At 44.1% G+C, this 19,707-nt stretch overlaps 1 protein-coding gene across 1 annotated transcript in view; it reads left to right on the forward strand.

Moving 5' to 3' along the window:
- LOC126203426 (fibroin heavy chain-like) overlaps positions 1-19,707 on the forward strand; it is an 85,637-nt gene that overhangs the window by 36,265 nt on the left and 29,665 nt on the right. Inside the window, exon 2 of the mRNA XM_049937739.1 lies at positions 15,826-16,120. Coding sequence (XP_049793696.1) covers positions 15,826-16,120 — 295 coding nt within the window. The remainder of the gene's footprint in view (positions 1-15,825; positions 16,121-19,707) is intronic.

Here is a 19,707-nt window from a genome sequence, read left to right on the forward strand (position 1 = left end):
CAGGAGGCTTCACTGCAAGCAGCGTCATGGCGAGCGGTGACTTAACAAATGATTGCGCTAGTTTCAGAGGCTGTTACTTATGTATAACATGAATATGGTCAGCCGCTAAATTTCTACCACATTACAGGCCACGTGGTGTGTAAGACGAAGCCGCATTCGCCTACCCGGATACAATTGAGCTCCAAAATGAGAATTATGTACCGTCCGGCGTTTCGGTAGACAGAGCTCTTACATCTCGCTGAAGTGGGACCAATTTATGGTGAAAACCTTTTTGGTAGGTCCTAGAAAGCTACCTACTTCAGTAGTCAGTGGAACAACAGCAGAACAATTTTTTCTTTTTTTTTCCCCAAACATATGATTCCGAATTACGTTAAGTATGAACTTAATTAACAAAGATCTTTACATGCCTGAAAACCACAACACCTATGGCTCACGATGATAGCACCGTTGTTCTCTTCTTAGCTTTTATAAATACAATCTATGAAAATTAACGTTTTGTCCGAATCTCTTCACAAATTTGGACTTCCGACGCTAGCCTACCGTATGAAGCTGAGTAGGAACGCACGATGTTTCGAAGGAAGCGCAGCACATCAGTATACAGGCCAGCATCTTGAGGTTAAGGCGAGAGCGTGAAATGTGTAGGCACGCCGGGATCTAACCTCCAGGTCGGTCCTGCTGGATGAAGCAGCGCCTTTCACCACTGGACACGGCTCGCGCGGCGGAAGACAAGTGCTTCGCGGTTTCCGTCTTTCACTCCCGTTCAGCAGTTAAGTGCAACGTGATGATCGTGAATGTTCCTTTGGATATCGCACCATTTTTGCTTGTATGGGAACCTTTGATGGAAATCCGACATCATTCGTGCGAAATCTCTTTGATTAAATTCAGATAACCGATGTTCATGGCATATTGCTCGATAATTCGCTTTCGGGTTACGAGAGTAAGGCAAGAGAGGTTAGGACTCTGACATAGGCATATAGACAGTCATCTTGGCCTCGCCCAATGCACAAATGCAATAGGACATAAAATTGCTAATATTATTGGTAGAAAGTACTTTCCGCTGTACACTGTGCTGTTCATGACCATCGGTCGCGGCAGTCGCTCTTTTCAATTCTGAGCGTACAGTGATGGAAATGGCCGTGCGGTTCTAGGCGCTACAGACTTAGGTTATTTAGATTTAATTAGTTCTAAGTTCTAGGCGATTGATGACCTCAGAAGTTAAGTCGCATAGTGCTCAGAGCCATTTGAACCATTTTTGAAGTGATGGAAATGAGTCTTTGGCGTTATAGGCCGGGAGGCCCCTTGTGGGGCAGGTGTGGCCGCCTTGGTGCAGGTCTTATTACATACGACGCCACATTGGGCGACCTGCTCGCCGGATGGGGATGAAATGATGATGAAGGCAACCAACACAACACCCAGTCTCTGAGCAGAGAAGATCTCCTACCCAGCCGGTGGAAAGTTAGTACAACGCTACGACAAAAGTCTAAATCGAAGGGGGAAGGTGTAGCTAAGTACTGCAGATAAAACAGTTTTGAATTTCACTGTGATTTACATTTCACGACCGATCGGAATATACACTGAAGAGCCACAGAAACTGGTTCACCAGTCTAATATCGCGTAGGCCCCCTGCGAGCACACAGAAGTGCCGCAGCGCGTCGTGGCATGGACTCGACTAATGTCCTAAGTAGTGCTGGAGGGAGCTGATACCACGAATCCTGCATGGCTGTCCATAAATCCGTAATAGTAAGGGGGGAGGGGGTGGAGATCTCTTCTGAAAAGCACATTGAAGGCATCCCAGATATCCTCAATAATATTCATGTCTGAGGAGTTTCCTAGACTGAGAAATTGTTTAAACTCAGAAGAGCCACTCTGTAGATATTCTCGACGAGTGGGGTGTCGCATTGTCCTGCTGAAATTGCTCAAGTCCGTCGGAATGCACGATGGACATGAATGGATGCAGGTGATCTGACAGGATGCTTACGTACGTGTCACTGTCAGAGTCGTATGTAGATGTATCTGGGTACATCACTCCAAATGCAAACGGCCCACACCATTAAAGAGCCTCTACCAGCTTTAACAGTCACCTGCTGACATGGAGGGTCCATCGATTCATGAGGTTGTCTCCATACCTGTACTCGTCCATCCGCTCCATACAATTTGAAACGAGACTCGTCCGACCACGCAACGTGTTTCCAGTCATCAACAGTCGAATGTCGGTGCTGACGGCACCAGGGGTGGTGTAAAGCTTTGTGTTTTGCAGTCATCAAAGGTACACGAGAGAGCCTTCTGCTCCGAAAGTTCGTATCGACGATTTTCGTTGAATGGTTCGAACGCTGACATTTGTTGATGGCCCAGCACTGAAATCTGCTGCAATTTACGGATAGGTTGCACTTCTGGCACGCTGAATGATTCTCTTCAGTCGTCGTTGGTCCCGTTCTTGCAGGATCTTTTTCCGGATGCAGCGACGTCGGAGATTTGACGTTTTACCGGATTGCTGACATTCACGGTACACTCGTGAAATGGTCGAACGGGGTAGTCCCCACTTCATCGCCACCTCGGAGATGCTGTGTCCCGCCGCTCGTGTGCAGACTGTAACACCATGTTAACACTCTCTTAAATCTTGATAATCTGCCATCGTATCTTGATAACATCGCATTGTAGCAGCAGGAACCGAACTAACAACTGCGGTAGACACTTGTTGTCTTACATAGGCGTTGCCGACCGTAGCGCCATATTCTTCCTGCTTACATATCTCCGCATTTGAATATACATGCCTATACCAGTTTCTTTGGGGCTTCATATATAAGGGATACAAGTGCAGACATTGTGATCATTCGTACATTAGTATGATGTACCCACTTCAGTCTGGTAGTTGTTTTTTCTCTGCGTCTAAAAGTCTTCCCGCCGGTACGTCACGTATTATACTACCTGATTTTTTTGCATCGTCTTAATTGTTGCTCCACCAAGTGGACAGCGCGTGTCAGGTCGTAACTGCATCACTAAGTGGACAACGCCTGACAATCTGTCAGCAAGAACTAATCGTTTTGCATCCAAGCGTCGTCACATCGACCTCTGATCTACTGATAGGAGAACATAAGCATTAATGGGTTTCTCTTGCCCCATTTACTTGGAGGTAATAACAACACCAAAAATATCATCTATTACTAATCGTGTAGTTGCTAGTCTGCAAATGAAATAAATGCTGATGAAATTTTCTTTAGCACACCACCCTCAACCACCAATTAAAATATCTGCACTTATATCCCTAACACCCTTCATATATGTGTATTGGCGTGGTTGTCTAGCAGGTAAAGCAGCATACTCCTGCCCCGGAAGTTCCGGGTTCAGTCCTGGGTAGGGGCAGGAACTTTTCCTCGTTCTTGTATCTGCAGGATGGTTACAGGTCCATTCAGACAAGTATAAAACTGGTATCGGGGATTTATCTCGGGGACAAAAGGCGTTGCCCTCCCCGTCCTAGTGCTACGCGGATAAAGGCTACACTCTACGATCTGTCAAGCCTATAGCCCGTCACGGGCTTGTGCTATACTACACACATACAGGGACCAAGATTTCCGTCCCTCGAAGCAGTGAAAGAAACAGCGGCAGGCGCCGTCAAGTAGCTCTCAGAGGAAGACTTCCAGCCCTGTTTCCACCAATGGAAAATTCGCGTAAGATTTTTTACGGATAGACATGGGGAGTACATTGAGTCTGACAGTATATATATATATATATATATATATATATATATATATATATATATATATATATATATTGGAAATAAAATGATTTACAGCAATAGGCACGTAGTTCTATGGGCACACCTCGTCTAGTGAAATGTACAAAGGCCGGCCGAAGTGGCGGAGCGGCTCTAGGCGCTACAGTCTGGCATGGATGTGTGTGATGTCCTTAGGTTGGATCGGTTTAAGTAGTTCTAAGTTCTAGGGGACTGAGGACCTCAGCAGTTAAGTCCCACAGTGCTCAGAGCCATTTTTTGAAATGTACAGAAATATGTAAATAGCGATAAAATTAAATATGTCAATCCTGTTAACATAATTCGTGAACGTTTACACTTTTCAAGTGCTTAAGAGTGAAAGAAAGGAACTGTAATTCCGTAAGCACCCAGGCTCTACTAATAACAAAGTGATCTCGAAAGCCTATGGCTTAGGTGAAACAGCAGTGGAATGGGAACTCCTAACAGCTGCATGGGGATGTTTTTATTCACGCCGCAGAGCCTCGTTCCAGGCGCTCTTATTGCAGCTTTTCTTTGTCCGCAGTGACAGTGAAATAGCCACTGCGAGCTGCTGCTAAACGAGATTCTCTGCTAACACCTGCCGTCCGTTCTAAGCCTCCTGAGCGGTGACGAACGCGAAGGAGCATGTTGTGCTTCCGGCTTTCGGTTTACTTATAGATAATTTGGACCAGCATGAATCGTTGGATGTTCTCATGTCGTTATAAACTGTGCTTACTTTAATGATAGAAACGTTATCTGAGGAGCGTTTGTTAATCCGAATAATTTACTTTTGGACGCAGCACACAGGCACTCGTCATAAGGCACTCGCTTCTGTAAACTTTCCTTTCGAATAAAATACCAATTCTCGCCGTACTGGAAATGTATGAACAGTTTTCTTTCTTAAGAAAGACTAGCAGTATCATTCTGCTATACATCTAACTTCATGTCCAGCGTAACTAAAACGCTCGGCGATAGTAGGTCAACTCTACAATGGACATCTGTCAAAAAATGGTTCAAATGGCTCGCAGCAATATGGGACTTAACACCTGAGGTCATCAGTCCCCTAGACTTAGAACTACTTAAACCTAACTAACCTAAGGACATCACACACATCCATGCCCGAGGCAAGATTCGAATCTGCGGTCGTAGCAGCAGCGCGGTTCCGGACTGAAGCGCCTAGAACCGCTCGGCCACAGCGGCCTGCTGGACATCTGTCTACGCCTGATTTTTCTTGATTCAGTTGTAGTATTACATTTAGCAAAAACTTTTTCTGGTTACTACACAGCGGACCGATTGTGGAAAGAGACCTATGTTCTCTTCAGAATACCTCATACGATTAAGATAAAAATCATATGAACAAAGAAAGATCGTAAACTGGGTTTTTCGAACTCACGAAGTTGGAAATTAGAATTTCAAGTGGAACATCGACTTGAATAAGGGATGGGTCTGAGGAAGGTGTTTGTAAACCTATGTCGTAATAAATATTCGTATGCTGCATTGGCGTCGGTGGTGACACCTTGAACGGCAATACATCATTATCTGTGATGTTTTCATAGTGTTGGTTGTCCTATGAGGTTACGTGATGTCGTCGATGTGCGAATACCCAGTAAAAACTAAAGAGAAACTTATTGGTAGGGTCTTAACAGCCTGTCCCTTGTGTAAAAAAAAAAAAAATTACCTGAGCCCGTGGGAGAGGTGTGAGAAACAATACGCGCCATTGTGATGCATATATTTCGACTGATTTTCATTACTTTGAACATTTGCTACGATATTAGGATGGTTCCTTGTCTCGGGGCGTTAATTTCACTATATTTTGTACAACTTTAATTCCACGTAGTGAGACAGTTCGCCATATTCTGAGGTAGTGAAGCTGAGCTCCGAACTGTCAGTCGGATGTTACCGTCAAACTGAGTGTATGCGCAATACAATTGTGGCTGTGTATTCTGTGAGGATCAGAATTCTCGCAGTTAATATTTGGACACAACGAACAATCGTAGTTAATTCATTCATTCATTTTTCACGTTTCGTGGATTACGTGGATAAGGAAACATATCGGAGATATGGAACGGGTTTAGGTATCCATTAACAAAAGGTAAGAAAATTATAAAAACTTCTTATGTACCCTGTATTATACGTACGCTGTCAGTTTACTGTCTAATACTGTTTGCACTAACACTTTCTGAATTTTTACCTGATAAATTACAACGACAACTGGCACGTCGTAAAAAATTGTTGACTGGTTAGTTAAATTAAACAGTTGTTGTTTATACGGTAACGGAAGCTTGATATTATCTGACAGCATTTATATATAAACTTTACTGCTACCAGTCACGATTTTCTTTTATTCATAGTTTACATGACGCGTTTCGGGAAACGATTCCCATTTTCAAGTATGTTTTCTCTGTGTACTATGCCATTTTTACATACTTTCTTAGATGTGTGAAGTTCTGCTTTGTTTTGTTGACTTTATTAAAATACATAAAAACGCGCAATTTAGTTAACTATCGATTTTTATATGTAGTTAGTGGCGAAATTTGGAAGAACTTTTACATTCAGTTGACTTTCAAGAAACCATACATAATGGACAAAATCTAACTGCATTGATTTATTTAAAGAAAATTGCTGCCTTCTACATCTGTAGCAACAGTGACATACCCGTCTGGTGGACATGTAACTTCAGAATTATCATTAATACTTGTCATGTAGCTAAGAGGAAAGTCTAGTGCTTTAATCTAGATTATCAGATAATTTACAGAAGATACTGCTGATGGGACACGTTTCTAATTTTGTTTTGAATTGGTTGTGGTACCCAACTTGATACACACTGCCATGAACAGATGAAAATGCTTCAGGCGTTTTAGCTACGCAGCATAGTTACAATTCTTTTCTCATCAAAAGTAAAAAGGGCATTGTCGTAAGTAACATACGTAAATCCAACGTACAACTCTATTTTTTCCTGTAGAAAGATTACACTTGCAGCCAATAGCATCTTAAAATTGATAATATTTGCCAAGGTAGCAAGGAGCAACAGCAAGTGGTAAGAATTTATTATGCAGTATACACCTCTTTTGAATATTACAATTTACTGACGACAGGTTTCAGATGACAAGGAAGCATTACCAAGTCCCAAAAAGTGATTTGCAACTAGAAAATGGATGCTTGCCATACAAAACTGTTCGAATATAAATGCTAGTATTCAAATGTGACTCAATATTACGTACAATAAAACATTATTTCGTCACTTATATCTACCATTGTACGTCTTGCGACATTAACCTGATTTGAATTTATAGCCAAAGAAACCATTTCGTCTTAGTTATGGAAGTGTGAAAAGATGGTTCTTTGGAGTAGGTACTGGTATTCATTCTTGCAGGAGAACATCGAAGTATTTATTTCACCCTAATGATTGCAGTGAAATCTTCTAAATAATAAGACAATAATTTGATAATTATTGGTTTATCAATACAGGGATGAGGGCAGTGTTATACGCTGTAGTTTTCTCCTTATATTTTGTAAAATGTTATTTTGTTGATGACCAATCACTCGAGATGTTAATGAGTGACAAGTGAGTGGCTCCGTGTTCAAGTGCAAATTAAAAATCCAAAACTCTGGGCTTCGATACCCAGCATGTCCTAAGGTTTTATCCTTTCACTTACTGCTTCTTTCACATCTAGCAATGATTGATGTGTGTGAACAGTTCCGAATTGGAGCCTGCTTCGGAATCAACATGAAAGTGCAGCTTCCCAAACAGCTGGCTGGGTACGTCTGCTGCAAACTCGGAGGAAGGCAAAGATGTACCTTTGCCGAAGCAAAATGCCAGAAAAGACTTCAGTGTTCAAACTAGCCGTCGGGCTGATATTAACATTAAATTTTTAGTACGAGTTACGAAACGGGATGGGTATTTCCTCACTCTACGCTGGAAATGAAGGTGGAATCACCCATGGCTCATGAAGAAGCCCAGAGAGAAAGAGTGGGTAGTTGGGTCAGGACGGCCGATCCGTAGTGAAAGCTGAATGAGAGTCGGGAACGGTACTGTGAGCCGCCAAGCCGACAGGCCGGCAGGTGGTAGCGCTGTAGAGGGACGTCCCAGCCGCAGCCGCAACCGGTCACGCAACAATGCCCTGTGACGTCACAGTGTGCGGAGGGCAGTGGGCCAAGGTCAGGCGGGCTACGGGCTGATACGAGTAGCTGTGACGCGACCTCCAGGTCGTTTGTTAGCCGCGGACAACTGTCGGCTCCACTAGCGGCTGTGACAACACTCTGTGTGCATTCTGCAAGTTCAGATGACCCACAACCGTAGTCGGAATCGCCAACGCACACCTGGCTCATAGGTCTCGACTCTGAGGTAAGCCGGTTCGAATCCCGGTGGTGGAAAATTTTCACTGGCTGTATTTGGCCGGCAAGGGGAGAAGAAGTGGTTGCATCAGTTTCCTGATCATCACTGTTTGTGACGTGTCGTGCATTAAATTCGAAACCTCTTTGCAGTGTCTCGTGAGGCGAGGGCCTGTGACACTGTTGATGGTGAACTGTCGGATGGGGTGCAGTTCGCGAGGCGTATGCTGTGTGCCGGCATCGGGGTTTCATGCTGACCTTTCCCTTCATCCATAACAATACGAACCCAACACTAGGCTGTATCAGCACTCACCAGTGTTATCTATACGACACAGATACACATTTGACACTTTATAACAGGCCAGAGAAGGCAATGGAAGTTCATGTACACCACGACCTTGTCTAGAACGGCGATGCATCTACATTTACTCACCTATGCTCATTCCCTTAGTATGCGACTACTCTGACTTTGGTACCTTAGACAATGAAGCGAAATCTATATGAAAGTTAGCTTTCGGTATTGTTTTGTGACAGAGACAAAACCTGTTCAGTTAAAACACTTTTGTATCATCATCAATAAATGCCTTTACGGGGTAAATGTAGTGGGAGACAAGTGTAGGAATTCAGGCACCTTACTGCTCGTTTCTGTTGAATGAAAATCTTATTTACTTCAGATGCAAATATAATCTCTTAAGAAAACAGGGACTGAATAAATGAAAATAAACGAACAAATGTGTTCAAATGTGTGTGAAATCTTATGGGACTTAACTGCTAAGGTCATCAGTCCCAAACTTTACACACTACTTAACCTAAATTATCCTAAGGGCAAATACACACACCCACGCCCGAGGGAGGACTCGAACCTCCGCCGGGACCAGCCGCACAGTCCATGACTGCAGCGCCTTGACCGCTCGGCTAATCCTGAATAAACGAACATATCAACACATTTAGAGCTATTTCTAAGCGCTAAACAGGGTGAAATGAGCTTCTTGATTATTTCATTTGTGCATTGACTCCATATTAACTTGAATCCAATTTGAACTGAAGTCACGTTTTGGTTATCTTACGACCATTAACGTCTCGTTCTGGCATTAGCAGGTGATTATTTGGTCGTTTGAAATTGATTAATATAAGACCAAATCCACATATACAGCTGTACTCTGAAAGTACCCGTTCGGTGTGTGACGAAATGAACCAAATGTACCAGTTATAAAACCCCTTTCACCAACCCTGACGAAGTCTCCCCTTCGTATTCTAATTGTGAATGGTACCCGGGAAGTAAAGTAGTCCGTATTCCGCAGCATGAACCAGAGTCTAATTTTAGGGTCGTGGTTACTAAGCGAAATGTAGGGAGAAGCAGTTTGTATCTAGCTTCATTTTGGAACGAGAGCTCTCGGAATTATGTGAATATGTTTTTTTTGCGATAACAGCGCTTCTTACAGTATTTCGCAAAGCACTATCATGCTGACTGTGGAAACCGGTGGGGAACTATACTGCTATATTTCTCTTTTATACAGCTTCCGTCAATCCAAACTGATAAGCGTCCCGTACTGACGAACTGTACTCCAAATGCGTTGAACAATAATGTTATAAGCGACCACCTTCACGCATATCACCCATTTTTATCTTTCCAATAAAACGTTCCGCCTTCTATTATAAGAGACCTCCATCATGCATATTACACATGTTTTCCTTCCAATAAATCTCTTCGACTTCTAGTTTCCCCTCGTGTAGATTTATGAGATCACTCCGCATATTCTCATAAATGCTTCAAGATGCGACTGATAGCAATGATTGGTCGGATATTAAGGTTGATTTCCTACAATAAATTACATTACTTGTAACGTTGGCACCTCATAAGGCAACATTAGTTATCCACAGTGTGATTTACATATATCGTGAGCAGGGGCTGCTCTATGATACTATCATGAGAGATGACAGACTGAACCTTCGCTTCAGTGTTAATACCTAAGTACTCGGTGTATTCCTACTGCAGAATCGTGCGCGATCACAAGAGATTTGCCAGAAGTATACGTGATATTAGTTCTCTACACGAGTGAAGAGAATCCTGCCGATACGTCACGCTCTGAACTAGAAGCTGGGTTCAAATCTCCTGCTCTCATGGCGAGATACCAACATGTTTCCCAGTCCTCTGGGAGTACGGTGTCCTTACACTCAAATCTGTGCCCCGAAAGAATGTGTGGTGGACGGTATTTAGAGAGATACCATTACTTTTATGTAGAAGAAGTGACGAAGAAGTGAAATGAACTCACTGTTCGACAAACTTGCGGCCGATCGTTGCTTATGCATGGGACATAGTGTCCGTTGCGATTGCAGCCAAGTGAGAAGCGTGTAGACACTGTTTAGGTGCTGGAATTCGGGGCGACGTCAGCTCGGTGCAACGTACAGTGCTGAGCGTTAACATTACAACATGAGAACTGTTTGTAGCAAAGGTCAGATTGGCCGAAGTGTACTAAATGCTGGGATATACAAATGATCAGCATTTCAGTAAAACCGCATAAACCAAGTAAGAGTAACACCATCTGCATTGCGTATACAGGGTGTCTCGGACTAATGGTCAATAATCTGGGATTTCACAGGAACTATCTTTCGAACCAAAGAAGTGCAGTAAGCATAGGTTCTAAAATGCGTACCTTAAGAGACATGAGCACTTATTCAGTTCAACAAATGTGTTTCACAATAGTGAAGACCGCTCAAATGGTTCTGAGCACTATGCGACTTAACTTCTGAGGTCATCAGTCGCCTAGAACTTAGAACTAATGAAACCTAACTAACCTAAGGACATCACACACATCCATTCACGAGGCAGGATTCGAACCTGCGATCGGAGCGGTCGCTCGGCTCCAGACTGTAGCGACTAGAACTGCACGGCCACTCCGACCGACGTAGTGAAGATGAAGAATTGCTCATGGCACTTAAGGCATGCACTTAAGAGCCCATGTTTACTGGACGTTTTTTACTTGCTTTGGTCCATACTACTACCTCTTAAGTATGTAAAGGAAAGATCTTTCAGTAGAAGAGATTTGTTTCACAGTATCGAAGATGTAGAAGTGTTGATTCATTTTTACTATACTTTTTATCTAAGAATCGTCTTTCTCACCATATCTCTGAATACCGACCATTCCTCCACGGACACAATGATGCGGGTTTCTCAATGAGAAATCGCATCCGAGTGATGGATGTTTTGGGAAGAGCGTGTTATACCTCGTGTAAGAAGTACGAAAAAGTATATTAGCACTTGTCGGAATTCGATACAGCAGGACCGTGGGCTATAGTGAGTGCAGTGTATTGTTTAGGAATAATGGTGTTTGCGATGAACGGGATCCCCCGAGTTCCATTTGAATATGGAGTCGACGGGTTCGGGAAGGAATACCTAACGTCAAGTAGGACACTGCAGCCCGCGGGAGTAGAGCACCGCCGGTAACCTCGGCGCTGAGCGCCCGTGTAGGTTCCTCCTCCTGCTATTAGCGCACTAGATGACACACATATGGTTCGCCAACACGTACAGGATCGTACACCAAACCACGTAACTCGAGCTCTAATTCAACAACGTAACACAAGACTAGCTGTTGCCTGTGCTCGCCTGACCTACCTCTACGCAGAGGATGTGCGGCTTCAGCTCGTTTTCCAGGTCTCTCACCCAGTGAGAACATCTGGTGATGGTCAGGCGCGAGACTGGCAAACCACCAGTCGCCAGCCACTGAGACTGATGATCACTGTTTTAGAATCGAAGCATCATGAAGTGATGTACCGGTATCGGACATCCAAGATCACATCCTCTCAATGCGCAGCCGGGTAAGACGTTGTTGCAGCTGTGGGTACTGAATTTCGCACCCTTTATCTCCAAAATATACGCAAACTTATCATATATTTCTCCTACTATAGAGCTAAGTAGGTTAAAACCGTGTACCTTAATGTTTAATTCTGATGAATTACTTTCAATGATCAGTGAGTATCCCAATTACGGTTAATCATACGTTTTATATATTTAGTAACATGATAAAACACATAAATCATCGAAAATACCACCACGGGATACCACAAACCTGTTTTTAGTACCAAAACTGGTTTTTGATAAAGAATAAATTTTCAAAATAGTGCAGCAATATAGGCAAAATTCGCAGTAACTGTTCACTATAAAAAATCAAAAACACACGTTATTAAGAGTCCAGAACACACAGGCTCTATTCCCCCTTCCACAATGAGCCTGAATACAGATTTTTTTCAAAACATGATTGCTCCTTCTCTGTCCTCCTCACATGATGAAGTCGAAAAATCTGTTTTTTTTTTCTATTTCTTTAAGCCCGTCTAGTCTTTCCAACGTTTTCTGTTTCTGTGTCTTCTTTACTGCTTGGCCCTTTGGTTCTTCCCCCTAAAAGGTTTTTGTTCTATGCTTTTCTTTTCTTCATTGTCTTTCCTGCTTTTTCTTCAGGTACGAAACAATGTTTCTAGGGAGTGCAGGTCAGTATTACCGTTCTGCTTAGTTGCTTTTATTGTCCATCAAGCCAACCTTTGGAGAAGGCACTGGAAGCTTTGGTGACACAGAGAATGACAGAGGCGTACCATAAGTTCCAGCAGCCGCAGTTAGTTCGCCAGATGTTATTTTCGAAGTCCCACCAACAGCTAACAACTCATCCTGTGGTTCTCGAAATTTTTCGGTAGTACAAGATTGAGAAAGTTTGCCTTGGCCCACCTTAACTTAAGGGACGTAATCTTGAAATGTCTCACCAACCTCTTGTGGGGCTTTGCCTTGTTGTTTTATTTATTTATTTTTTTCCTCTCTGTCTGCTGTACCCATTTTTGTCCTAGAGTACAAAACTGAACAAAACATGGCGTCGGAAAATTAGTATTCACATTACTTTAATCCCAGGAACATTGAATCACACTGAAAAATATGCTTCATCGAATTACCTACTTACCTGTTCCGAAGCAGATAATGTTTCACTTCAAAACTCTGCTCCCAGGACGTCATCACCGGAGAAGCTTTCAGCACTAACATTAAAAAGTCTACAAGGGAAAAAAACAGGCTTTCAATACTGAAGATTTCCTACAACTTCCCGAAAAGGCCGCTGCTACAGTCCGATTAAAATTACTTGGTAGCTGACATCCGTCACTTGCCGCTACATTGTCGCCACATCCGCTGGCGGCTACAGCTGATTGTAGGCGACATACAAACACGGCGGGTCTCTTCAGAAATGCTGTTAATGTGTAACGCGGAGCAACGTTGGAAGCGGCTAACGCGACGTATGACAGAAACGGGAAATGCTCAGTCCACAGGTGATTTTAAATGACCAATGACTGAACTGCGGCAGACAGCGGGTTTCGTAACCGTTCATTTAAACTCGTGTTCTAATCTTACCACAATCTTGTGATGTGCAGTCTCACCGAGAAACGGCGATCAACAATCTGCGGCAGACCTAAACTCACAATTGGTTTGTTCAGAGCATTTAAAGGTAATCTTTACGAGCAAAATCAAGATAGAAAAATTTCACCATGTGTTTGTTTGCATAGCCATCTTCCACAGCAGCATTTCAGTTTTAGCGGCAAAAGAAAACTGTAATTATCCCTGTCATTGGTTTCCTGAAAATACCCTCACAATGGCGACATGGGATGCCGCGTTACCAGCTGATGAGAAGTTCCGGTTGGCACTTTCTTGCATATTATAGGCAAAAGCAGATTCCAAACGAAAAAAAGATAGGAAGAAAATTAAGAGCAAATACAAAGGTCTATACGATAATGAAAGTGACGCAGCGAAGTATTAGAAACAAAGAAAACGTATTTAAGGAAGTTAACTTGATAAATTATAATCAAAGTTTTCTTACAAGGTTAAGACATATAGAAAATTTAGCTGCGTTGGACGAGATTCGAACCTTGGTCCTCCTACAAGTAAGATTTGTACAGAGATCACTACGCTACTCCATTACAGTGCACTTGCTCTTGTATTTATGAGTTTGGTGTCTGCGTTGCCACGACTACTTGACAGTGAAGCTTATCTAATATAAGCCGATCTCTTTGATTATAATAGCTGTATAAATGACGCTGAATAGCGTCCTGGGTGGAAGGATCCAGTAGTGCTGTGTATTTTGTTAGCATCGTTGTGCGTGTATGTATCTCTCTCTCTCTCTCTCTCTCTCTCTCTCTCTGTGTGTGTGTGTGTGTGTGTTGTTCTTGATGTGGTTTCCATCTCTGATGAAATACGAAGTGAAACGGACAAACCCAGGATTCGGGAGCCAAACACGTCAAGGAAGAAAGGATAAGGAATTGGAAGTGAAGTAACTGTTGTGGCAGTTTGGCAACAGTTAACGGATCCGCGTGACATTGAGCAACCTGATTGGAGGGAACCAGCTACAACTCGAGAAATGTCAACTTTATCACACCAATACCAGCAATAATGACAGAGATGTTGAGGTACAACATTTGCCTCGCATACCTGGTTCTACTCAGCTGTCCAATACTGTGTATGCACAATGCCATTTTAATGACTAGTGGTGTACAACTCTATTGTTTTGCTCAATACATCGGCGGTAAAGACGACATTTCTTTTTTTCTTCTTTTCGACTTTCGTAATGGGTCTGTTTGGACTCTTATCGCTAGCTCTCGAGCTGTTTGGCTATTCTCGTTCTTGATCGTAGTGCGAGATTCCAATTTTGGTGCCCCTCCCACTTTCATTGAAATTTCCCTCCTATCAACTCTGATTTTCGCCTCCCCCTCCGTACCTCTGTCCTTTTCCTGGGCTCCCTCTTCTCCCCCTCCCACCCATCCTATTTTTCCCTCTTCCCGACCTACCCTCTCACTGACTCCCTTGTCTCCCCTGACTCCATTTGCAATTTCCTCCTCTTCCTTTCCCCACTCACTCACGTATCTGCCCTGTCCACCCCCCCTCCCCCCATCATATGAGTCCTCTCCGTCCTTCGGCTAGGCGATTCAGTTTGGAACCGCGTGACCGCTACGGTCGCAGGTTCGAATCCTGCCTCGGGCATGGATGTGTGTGATGTCCTTAGGTTAGTTAGGTTTAAGTAGTTCTAAGTTCTAGGGGACTGATGGCCTCAGATGCTAAGTGCTCAGAACCATTTGAACCTCCTTCGGCTCCTTCCTCCTCCCCCTTTTGCTTTTTCCTCTCCTCCCTGCCCCCCCCCCCCCCTCTTCAGTCCGGGCCGCCAACCCTCCCCCAATCTGACCTAGGCGGTGATGTGTCATATCCTTGCTAACTTTTTAGTGCAGTGTTTTAAATGAGCTGTAAGTGTTGTGCGTCTTTTCCGAAGTGCAGCAAATAGAAACCATACTGTCGCTGGGTGTGATTTTTTTTTTATCTCTTGCGAAGAGAAACCAGTCTGTGGCCGTGTATTTTTTTTATTGTCTGTCTACTATTGTACTTATCTGCTTACTGTGTTTTTTACTTAGCATCGTCAACTCTTGTTTTATATTTTAACTTCCACAATTTTACGGCATTTTACAATTTAAAAGTCACCGTTTTTATCGCCTGCTTTTATTGTTTCATATCTTATTATGTTTATAACACTTCTGTAGGCTGAAGAGCGGCGTACTAAGCTGCTGCCAGCCGCTCCCCCCCTCCCCTCCCCCCCTCTCCACCGAAGGTACGGAGTTCGAACTGAGAGGGAGCTCTGCTGCAGTGTAGTGCATCCTGGGGACGGTCAATGATTTTGTATCCGCCTCGATAGTAAAACTATCATCGTCATTTACCACGCACATTGAGGCAATGTTAACGGGCTGCGGTCTCGCTGCAGGTGCCGGCGTTGGCGCTGATGGCCCTAGCGGCGGCGTCCCCCGGCTACCGGCACGTGCCGGGCATCCCGGCAGGCCGGCGCGCCGAGTACTACCTGCAGAAGGCGGCCGGTGGCTACCTGTTCGGCTACGACACCGGCGACGCGGCGGCCCACAGCCACGCCGTAGAGGCGGACGCCGGCAACGAGCTGCGCGGCCGCTACCAGTACACCGACGCCGCCTCCGGCCGCCGACTCGGCATCTCCTACACTGCGGGCCGGCGCGGGTTCCGCCCCACCAGCGTAGACCTCGCTGCAGGTCAGTAGCTTGCGCCATGCACTCACAGCACATTGCGCAACACAATTAAAGAGTCACTATTTCGATACCCCGTAACTTTCCCCCATTGCGTGGCCGAGCGGTTCTAGGCGCTACTGTCTGGAGCCGCGCGACGTTTACGGTCGCAGGTTAAAATCCTGCCTCGGGCATGGATGTGTGTGATGTCCTTAGGTTAGTAAGGTTTAAGTAGTTCTAAGTTCTAGGGGACTGATGACCAGAGAAGTTAAGTCCCATAGTACTCAGAGCCATTTCAACCATTTTTCCCCCATTGCAACGTGGAAGTTTGAAATTTGCCTCAAAAGTGACTACAGACATCTTCTATAACGAAACTTCCTGGCAGATTAAAACTGTGTGCCTGACCGAGACTCGAACTCGGGACATTTGCCTTTCGGGGGCATGTGCTCCACCAACTCAGCTACCGAAGCATGACTCACTCCCCGTCCCTACAGCTTTACTTCTACCAGTACCTCGTCTCCCACGTTCCTAACTTAACAGAAGCTCTCCTGCGAACCATGCAGAACTAGCACTCCTGAAAGAAAGGATATTGCGGAGACATGGCACCGCCACAGCCTGGGGGATGTTTCCAGAATGAGATTTTCCCTCTGCAGGGCAGTGTGTGCTGATATGATATGAAAGTAGGAGACGAGTTACTGGTACAAGTAATGCTGTGGGGACGAGGCGTGAGTCGTGCTTGGGTAGCTCAGTTGGTAGAGCACTTACCCGCGAAAGGCAAAGTTCCCGAGTTCGAGTCTCGGTCCGGCACACAGTTTTAATCCGCCAGGAAGTTTCATATCAGCGCACACTCCGCTGCAGAGTGAAAATCTCATTCTGAAAACATCTTCTGTAACACTGAGCAAGGGTGGCGCCATGCGACGTCACCTCGCCCTCGACAAAGCTTCAAACAAGTTGTCGATACATGTGAGAAATGAATAAAAACACTAGAGCTCTCAAGTTCATACGAGTTGTAAGGTAGGTTAATGATGTCACATTGGCAACAAATTTCTCCAAAATTATGCTAAACATCTCCGTGGACATGTCAGGTTATCGGAAGGTCTCATGTTGTGAAGTTTTCATTGAGACATTTGAATCTCAACTCTATATACGATAAAGACGGCGAAAAAATGAATTAAAATTTGAGCAACAGCCGTGACTTGCACCCAGGTCTCCTTGCTTACTACGCAGGTGTACTAACCACTACATCACCACAGCAGAATAGGTAACACAGATGCATGGACTACCCTAGGCCACTGCCTTCCCTAACACCAATTCATGTTAGGGTTGACACTGGACTAGGGCAGGCCATGCAGCTGCAATAGGTATGCTGCTGGGGTGATATAACGGCATAGTAAGCAAGGAGACCTGGGTGCAAATCCTGGACCTGGCACAAATTTTAAATCGTTTCCTCAGCTTCTTAACGTAGATGGGAACGTCACCATACTCCCTCTTACCCACGTTCGTATGACGCTTCCGTGAAGGAAATTAGATACGCAATACCCTGAGATGAAATCACGACATTTTCTTATGAGGGATCGAGGAAAATATTTCGGACAAACCGCTGCTCAGAATCGACATGCAAAGGTCTTGGGAGTTGTCAATGAAATTATGCCCTCCCTTTGTCCGTTGATTCCCACACATTTCGCTATCTAAACCAACCATTCATAGTGCGATGAGCAATTGGATGAGGTTCTTGCCAATCTTTGACATTACCGGCACCGCACAGACGATTCAATCCTTCTAAGGACAGCGTGAGCCTTCATCCACACTGAACATGATGTCATCCCTTCGCAGTGTAGCGCGACCGTAACTAATACTCTGGTGTTTAGGCTGGAATCACTAGGGACCGTTCGAAACCACTGGACGAAATTTGAACGTACTCCGAAGCAGCAAAGAATGTTAATGTTTTTCAGCCTGAAGGCGACGTCGCAGGATGCCCCACCTCTGCACCGTTTAAGAGGCAGCTTTGAGACAAATTTCAGACTTTCGTGCCGCATTGGGAGACAAGTACGGGGCTTCTAAGAACTGACACATTAATCGTGTTGCCCAGTGTATATACAGGTGCGGTCTCACTCCATCGCAGTCCCCTGCATAGGCTGCATGCACACCGGCGTCAGCGTCATTTTCTCGCTCGTTGAAGAGCCACGCACACTACGGCGGTGAAGCTGCGAACTGTGCTCGCAGCGATCTCACATTGTCGCCAAGCAGTTGACTTTGTGGGACAATAGGGCTGTGTACAGGCGTTCACAACCCTAGAAGCAGTTGCTGTCACGCCATCACAGTTGCATAGGTTTGGATGTGACATTGTTTATTGAAGAGATGAGGAAATACCTTGAAATGTATTATACGTCTTCCAATGAGTATGTCGATAATATTAAGAACAGACTGGCATGGTTTGAAGTTTGTGAGGTGTTTTACAGGAATACGATGAATCACAGACAACTGTGTAAGTCAGAAGAGAAAAGGAAGGGACCCTACAGTAATGGGTCAGAAGCCTAAAAAGTAACTTCCCGAAACGTCCGAAACAAACAGAATTTCCCTTGTATGCTCGTACAAGCATAGGTTACTAAGAGTTTTCCCAATACTTGATAGTTGTGAGTGCCCACTTTGGTTTTGTATTGGGTAAATTTTGACGTTATCAAAGTTGTGAGAGTTCCTTGTTGTTGTAAACCTTAAATTACTTGTGTGACGCAAGCACTTGTTCAATGTGAAGACATATACTTTTCATGGGTGACATTTTTCTATGTTTCGTCAATGTATTATTCACAAATATAACACAAATATAATTATTACTTTGCATATTTTATGTTAATTAAACGATTTATCAATATTACACCAACATGCTTTATATATGATATAGTAACTGCTATTGAAATCGTACAAACCTCAAACCTGACGCGCATCAGGAGTGAAGCTGACGGCAAGTTATATTTGGTGGTGAAAAGGGAGGGGGGGGGGGGGGGAGGGAGAGGAGTTGCGCGACCGGTAAGAGAAAGACACAGTAACACACAGCGTCCCCCAGAACCGAATCCTGGATGATCGCCTGTCTCTGATCGCCCAGTCGCTAACTGTTGAGGTGTAGTAAAAGTGGGAAAAGTAGTAATTCTATGTATCTTTTCCCGTTACGGAACAAATTTTCATTACTCTTGAGATATAACATTTCAAATTTACCACACCTGACCAGATTTCACTGATGTAATTTCATGTCACTGCATGTTCATAGATATTATCCCTATAGATTCATTAATTTTATTTCATTGAATTTAATTAATTTTAATTTAGAACTGACGTAATCATTTATTAAGAATCAGCCGGACAATTATATACCTTCAAATACAGTGTTGACCACCATCAACAGAAGCAGCAAAGAATGTTAATCTTTTTCTGCGACTACACAACGTATTCACCCAGTCGATGGTCGGTCTTTCCTAAATCTCTTTCTTTTGGGTAGTTACTGGCGTATTTCATAGGCCAAACCAGTCTCTTGCACTACAAAAACGTGACGATGCCATTTAGTAGATTTGTTCTCGTCGCACGGTGTAGCCCAGTGGTTTTGGGTGCCTTGTCACGGTTCG

The sequence above is a fragment of the Schistocerca nitens genome, chromosome 9 (assembly GCF_023898315.1).
Source record: "Schistocerca nitens isolate TAMUIC-IGC-003100 chromosome 9, iqSchNite1.1, whole genome shotgun sequence".
In the NCBI taxonomy this organism is placed as follows: domain Eukaryota; kingdom Metazoa; phylum Arthropoda; class Insecta; order Orthoptera; family Acrididae; genus Schistocerca; species Schistocerca nitens.